Source organism: Acomys russatus, chromosome 12 (genome assembly GCF_903995435.1).
Source record: "Acomys russatus chromosome 12, mAcoRus1.1, whole genome shotgun sequence".
In the NCBI taxonomy this organism is placed as follows: domain Eukaryota; kingdom Metazoa; phylum Chordata; class Mammalia; order Rodentia; family Muridae; genus Acomys; species Acomys russatus.
The window spans coordinates 1873924-1881569 of record NC_067148.1 but is presented as its reverse complement, the minus strand read 5'-3'; the positions used below and the strand labels follow the sequence as shown (position 1 = coordinate 1881569).

Below are 7646 nucleotides of genomic sequence, written 5' to 3'. Positions count from 1 at the left end.
GTTAACTCACTCAGGATGATAGTTTCCAGTTCCATCCATCTGCCCATAAATTTCAGGATCTCCTCATTTTTAATAGCTGAGTAGTATTCCACAGTGTAAATGTACCACAGTTTCTTTATCCATTCTTCATCTGAGGGACATTTAGGTTGTTTCCAGGTTCTGGCTATTACAAATAAGGCTGCTATGAACATGGTTGAGCATATGTCCTTGTAGTGTGGTACAGCATCTTCTGGGTATACTCCAAGGAGTGGTATATAGCTGGGTCTTGAGGTAGCCCTATTCCTAGTTTTTTGAGAAAGAGCCAGATTGATTTCCAAAGTGATTGTACAGGTTTGTACTCCCACCAACAAAGAAGAAGTGTTCCCTTTTCTCCACATCCTCAGCAGCATGTGCTGTCATTTGAGTTTTTTATCTTAGCCATTCTGATGGGTATAAGATGGAATCTCAGAATCGTTTTGATTTGCATTTCTCTGATGACTAAGGATGGTGAGCAATTCTTTAACTGTTTCTAAGCCATTTGATGTTCCTCTGCTGAGAATTTTCTGTTTAATTCTGAGACCCATTACTTAATTGGGTAATTTGGTTTGGTGGAGTTTAATTTCTTGCGCTCCTTATATATTTTGGATATTAGACTTTTATCAGATGTAGGGTTGGTGAAGATCTTTTCCCAGCCTGTAGGCTGTTGCTTTGTTCTGTTGGCAGTGTCTTTTGCCTTACAGAAGCTTCTCAGCCTCATGAGGTCCCATTTATTAATTGTTGACTTTAGAGTCTGGGCTGTTGGGGTTCTGTTCTTTTGTGAATAGTAAATTAAAAAAAATATTTTTGCCAGGTAATGGTGTGTGTGTGTGTGTGTGTGTGTGTGTGTGTGTGTGTGTGTGTGTGTGTGAGAGAGAGAGAGAGAGAGAGAGAGAGAGAGAGAGAGAGAGAGAGAGAGAGGTATGAAACAGAGATCTGAAAAGTAGTCACTTTCTTTTTCCTCTGTAACTTACATGGTGGTGCTAAAACTTGCTCTTTTACCAGGAAGCCTATATAGAAATGCCTTTAAAGGATGAATTAGTCTTACATTGCTATTTAAGTTATTAGCCTTTGAAGACTGCTTTTAAAATTTTTTTATTTTGAAGTTAATATTTGCATATGTAGTCCATGAGAAATTCAAGTTAAAGCATCAAGCAAATTCATAAAAAACATACTGACAAAACATTAATTAGAAAATAGTTATTTATACTTCTACTAATCTTGCCATCCACCAGGATGCATATGATCTAGGCTCTTGTGTTCTCTGATTATGGTTTGGAAATGCCTTCCTTTCATCCTTCCCTGCCTTTGGAAGAGCTTACCTCTCCTTACTCTGCCTTTTCCTCTGTTTAGTCTGTTGCTACAGCAGAATGTGCTTCCTAACACTTGGCTGGAAGCTCAGACTTCTACAGTGAGTGATAGACATGACAACTTTGCCCCAGACACTGGCCAAAGTAAAGACCAATGTCGATGGCTGGCATGATCATTGTAGTCTTCCCCAAATCCTGTGTGAGTGGGAGCTACATGTTTTCCAGGCTGAAAGAAAAGGAAACCTAAGCCAGATCATAAAGCCAAATGTTTAAGTTACCGACTTTGAGACCAAGAAGTAGCTAGCTGTTGTCTGATTCCAGAGCACTGTATGATGGAGGAGGGGAAGTTTTGACTTATATTTCTCTTGACCAACTGCCAAGTCTCTTCTGACTGGCTGACCAAATGTCAAATATCCTTTGGAGGATTTCTTGATGTTTTCAGTCAGTCTGTAAAGCTCATTACTTTTTTAAAAACAGTCTTTCCAGACTTCTTTTGTATTTGCTTTTCTCTTATTTTCTTTGTGGTTTTGAAGAACGTTCTTTATATAAGATACCATTTCAATTTCATTTTCCGTGAAATATAATTTCAATTAAACATATGTAACTTGATGGTGACATCTTAATTCTTTTATGGTGAAAAAAGTGTGTATTTAGAATTAGCCAGCTGGACTCAGTTTAGATGATCCCAATCTTGGTGACAACATCCAGAGCATCCTAATCAGGAGCCAGTCGAACATACGCCTTCTTCTCTTTGTCCGGCCTTACCAGGGTCTTGACTTTGGCCACATCAATGTCATAGAGTTTCTTCACAGCCTGTTTGATCTGGTGCTTGTTAACCTTGACATCCACAATGAACACTAGTGTGTTGTTGTCCTCTATCTTCTTCATGGCTGACTCGGTGGTCAGGGGGAATTTGATGATGGCATAGTGGTCAAGCTCGTTTCTCCTGGGTGTGCTCTTTTCAGGGTGTTTGGGCTGCCTCTGGAGCCACAGGGTCTTTGGCTGCTGGAAGGTGTGTGATGTGTGGATCTTCTTCTTCTTGTGGCTGTGGATGCCTTTCAGCACTGCCTTCTTAGCTTTCAAGGCCTTTGCTTTGACTTCGGCTTTGGGAGTGGCAGGAGCTTCCTTCTTCACTTTTGGCACCATCTTGGCAAAAAGAGCATCTTAATGTTTTCATCCCTAATTCTTATTAATACATAAGTATCAGAAATTATTAAGCATTCTTGACATGTTGAATGAATTTTGTGTGATTATATTGATGTGAATCATATGAAATATGTGTTTTATTACCAGTACCTTTTTAGAGAAAAGATGGAGTGAAATGTCAGGTTTCAGAAACTCAATGGATTTCTAAAATATTTACAAAAAACATTATAATTAAATAAAATATATATGTGTAAAACTTACATATACAATATACCAACATATGAATGTCTCATGTACGTCTGACTTGAATTCTTGTTTTGTCAACCTTGTATTCTAGATATGGCAGACACAATGATGTCTGCTGAATTTTCAAAGGCTTCCTAGAAGAATATCAGTGTTTTTAAGAGACCAGGTCTCATGATTTTCCTCTTATGCAACCTGAATTCCTACTTCTGTAAAGTAATTTCCCTTTAACAGAATCCAAATAGAGACCATCTGCTCTCCATCTTGCTCTTTTATCTTTGCCAAATGCTATGGGCAACATCATCTCCTCTGACCTGTACCATTCAAATCTAACCCATGAAAAGCCCCATGCTATTTTGTCTGTTGTAGGACAGAGTGCACAGCAGTGGCTTCTTTGTTTATATCAGCCTCATCAAATACATCCTTTGGCTTTCTCTACATTTAGCTCCCAATCCTCCACTCACTTATCTTCACATCACAGTTTTAAACTCTGAGCTACTTTAGAGAGTCACACTTGAGGCAGTCCCAAGATCCTCTTTTTGAAACTGGAGCTTGACATCATTGAGCTATCTGTGGACTGAGGGGCCAAGACTCCTCTAGCCACTGTCCTCCTAGGATACATTGCAGATATTATATTTACTAGCTATAGGCTTTGAATTGATATCTATGGGCAGCTTGATAAGGAGGTATGTGTCCCATGAAAGTGACCGTTAAATGGTATGCATGTTTTTGAGACCCTATAGTTTGTTCTTTTAAAAATAATTTTATTAATTTATTCATATTACATCTCAATGGTTATCCCCTCCCTTGTATCCTCCCATTCCTCCCTCCTTCCCATTTTCCCCTTACTCCCCTCCCCTATGATTGTGACTGAGGGGGACTTCCTCCTCCTGTATATGCTCATAGGGTATCAAGTCTCTTCTTGGTAGCCTGCTATCCTTCCTCGGAGTGCCATCAGATCTCCCTATTCAGGGGACTTGGTCAAATATGAGGCACCAGAGTACGTGTGAAAGTCAGACCCCACTCTCCACTCAACAGAGAATAAGACCCTATAGTTTTTAAAAAGAATTACCTAAAGTTAAAAATGCTAATATTTTGTAACAGTCCATTACTCAGAGAAGCCAGGTGAGACACATTAGCAGGGCAGGAACTTGAAGTAGAAACCATGGGAGAATGCTACTCAATGGTTTATTCTCAGTCTTTTTCATCTACCTCTTTAATGCAACCTCAATCTTTCTTTCTTCTCAGGAGTGGCACTACCCACTGTGAGATGGTCCTTCTATATCAATTAGCAATCTGAGAAAATGCCTTACAAACATGTCTACAGTCCAATATGGAAATTCAATATATATATATATATATTTTTTCTTTTAATAGTAACAACTTTGCCATCATGGGCATTTTTGGCCAACAGAGGACCAGGGACTCATTACAGATGAATTGGCTAGTGTGTGCTAATAGTAAGTTAAAGTCAGTCCTATTTAATACAGATTAAATTCAAGTCCTTGATGAACCAAACTGTACCATTAGGATTCTGGAAATAAAGGCTGTTAGATGAGGTTAGCCCTTGAAGCAATCTTGGGGACTGGTTAAGCTTTTCAGCTACAGGAATAGTCCAAAGTTTTGCTAAGGCTTGGCCCATGTTATTTGTCTATCACAGCTGGAGTCAGCACCAAGGTCTCCTGCACCCTGGCGAATGTTCTTTCTCTCTTTTCATATTGCTCTCTGACATTTGACCATTTTCTGGGCAGCTGCAACTTGCTTTCTTCCATCCATCTACTCCTTTTGGGTGTTTCTGCTTCTTTTTTTTCTAGGGCTTCCAGATGTGTCATTAAGTTGCCTATATGAGATCTTTCCAGTTTCTTTATGAAGGCACTTAGTGCTATGAATTTTCCTCTTAGCACTGCTTTCAATGTGTCCTATAAATTTGGGTATGTTGTTCCTTCATTTTCATTGAATTTTAGGAAGTCCTTAATTTATTTTTTTATTTCTTCTCTGACTCAGTTGTCATTAAGTAGAGAGTTGTTTAGTTTCCATGTGTGTGGTTTAGACTTTTTATTGTTTCTGTCATTGTTAAAACCCAGATTTAGTCCATGGTGATCTGATAGGATACAAAGTATTATTTAAATCTTCTTCTATCTGTTGAGGCCTTCATAAAGAAACTGGAAATATCACGTATAGGCAACTTAATGACACATCTGGAAGCCCTAGGAAAAAAAGAAGCAGAAACACCCAAAAGGAGTAGATGGCCGGAAATAACAAATCTTAGGGCTGAAATCAATAAATCAGAAACAAAGAGAACAATTCGAAAAATCAACAAAACCAGGAGCTGGTTCTTTGAGAATGCAACAAGGTAGACGAACCATTGGCCAAACTAACTAAAAGGTAGAGACATAGTATCCAAATCAACAAAATCAGAAATGAAAAGGGAGACATAACAACAGACCCTGAAGAAATACAGCGAATCATAAAGTCCTCCTTCAAAGGCTTGTATGCCACAAAATTTGAAAACCTAATGGAAATGGACAACTTTCTTGATGTATTCCACTTGCCAAAGTTGATCAAGATCAGATAAACAAATTAAATAGTCCTATTTGTCCTACAGAAATAGAAGTGGTTGTTAATAATCTCCCAACCAAAAAAAAAAAAAAAAAGCCCAGGGCCAGATGGTTTTAGTGCAGAATTCTATCAGACCTTCAAAGAAGAGATAACACTTATATTTTTCAAACTACTACAGAAAATGAAAATGGATGGAACATTACCAAATTCCTTCATTGAGGCCATAGTCACCTTGATACCTAAACCTCACAAAGACCCAACAAAGAGAGGGAGTTTCAGACCAATTTCTCTTATGAACATTGATGCAAAAATACTCATTAAAATACTTGGAAATCAAATCCAAGAACACATCAAAGATATCATTCACCATGACCAAGTAGGCTTCATCCCGGTCATGCAGGGATGGTTCAATATATTGAAATACATCAATGGAACACACCATATAAACAAACTGAAAAAAAAAAAAAACCATGATCATCTCCTTAGATGCCGAAAAAGCATTCAACGAAATCCAACACTCATTCATGTTAAAGTTTTGGAAAGATCAAGGATACAAGACACATACATAAACATAATAAAGGCTATATACAGCAAGCCAATAGCCAACATCAAATTAATTGGAGAGAAACTCAAGGAGATTCCTCTAAAATCAGGGACCAGACAAGACTGCCCACTTTCTCCATATGGCTTCAATATAGTTATTGAAGTTCTAGCTAGAGTAATGAGACAACAAAAGGAGATCAAGGAGATACAAATAGGAAAGGAGGAAGTCAAATTATCCCTATTTGCAGATGATATGATAGTGTACATAAGTGACCCCCTAAATTCCACCAGAGAACTCCTACAGCTGACAAACATCTTCAGCAAAGTGGCTGGATACAAAATAAAAAATTAGACTTCCTGTATACAAACAACAAATGTACTGAGAAAGAAATTAGGGAAACTACACCCTTCACAATAGCCTCAAGAAATATAAAGTATCTAGGAATAACTCTAACCAAGCAAGTAAAGGACTTGTTTGAAAAAAACTTCAAATCTCTGAAGAAGGAGATTGAAGAAGACATCAGAAGATGGAAAGATCTCCCTTGTTCATGGATTGAGATAATTAAGATAGTAAAAATGGTCACTTTACCAAAGTCAATTTACAGATTCAATGCAATCCCTATCAAAATACATACATAATTTTTGAAGACATTGAAAGATCAATTATCAACTTCATATGGAAAAAAACCCCACTATAGTAAATCTGTACAACACAAGATCCTCCAGAGGAATCTCCATTCTTGATCTCAACCTGTATTATAGAGAAACAGTAATTAAAACAGTATGATTCTGGCATAGCAACAGGCTGGTTGACCAATGAAATTGAATTGAAAACCCATAAATAAATCCACACACATTTGGACACTTGATTTTTGATAATGAAGCCACATCTATTCAATGTAAAAAGGATAGCATCTTCAACAAATGGTCTAACTGGGTGTTTACATGTAGAAAGAAGCAAGTAAACCCATATTTATGACCATGCACAAAACTCAAGTCCAAATGAATTAAAGAACTCAACATAGAGCCAGTCAACACTAAATCTGTTAGAGGAAAAAGTGGGGAAGAGCATGGAACACATTGACACTGGAGACAACTTCCTGAACAGAACTCTAACAGCCCAGACTCTAAAGTCAACAATTAATAAATGGGACCTCATGAGCCTGAGAAGCTTCTATAAGGCAAAAGATACTGCCAACAGAACAAAGAAACAGCCTACAGACTGGGAAAAGATCTTCACCAACCCTACATCTGATAAAAGTCTAATATCCAAAATATATAAGGAGCGCAAGAAATTAAACTCCACCAAACCAAATTACCCAATTAAGTAATGGGTCTCAGAATTAAACAGAAAATTCTCAGCAGAGGAACATCAAATGGCTTAGAAACAGTTAAAGAATTGCTCACCATCCTTAGTCATCAGAGAAATGCAAATCAAAACGATTCTGAGATTCCATCTTATACCCATCAGAATGGCTAAGATAAAAAACTCAAATGACAGCACATGCTGCTGAGGATGTGGAGAAAGGGGAACACTTCTTCTTTGTTGGTGGGAGTACAAACCTGTACAATCACTTTGGAAATCAATCTGGCTCTTTCTCAGAAAACTAGGAATAGGGCTACATCAAGACCCAGCCATACCACTCCTTGGAGTATACCCAGAAGATGCTGTACCACACTACAAGGACATATGCTCAACCATGTTCATAGCAGCCTTATTTGTAATAGCCAGAACCTGGAAACAACCTAAATGTCCCTCAGATGAAGAATGGATAAAGAAACTGTGGTACATTTACACTGTGGAATACTACTCAGCTATTAAAAATGAGG

General features: G+C 37.9%; 1 protein-coding gene across 1 annotated transcript; it reads right to left on the bottom strand.

Moving 5' to 3' along the window:
* Nucleotides 1-1948: 1948 nt before the first annotated feature.
* LOC127196130 (60S ribosomal protein L23a-like) lies at nucleotides 1949-2471 on the bottom strand. Its single transcript, XM_051153697.1, has one exon. The coding sequence runs from the start codon at nucleotides 2469-2471 to the stop codon at nucleotides 2040-2042; it is 432 nt and encodes a 143-aa protein (XP_051009654.1). The 3' UTR covers nucleotides 1949-2039.
* Nucleotides 2472-7646: the final 5175 nt, after the last annotated feature.

What these genes read in the sequence shown, in the direction of transcription:
- LOC127196130 (XM_051153697.1), bottom strand. Translation starts at nt 2,471, where the DNA reads ATGGTGCCAAAAGTGAAGAAGGAAGCTCCTGCCACTCCCAAAGCCGAA.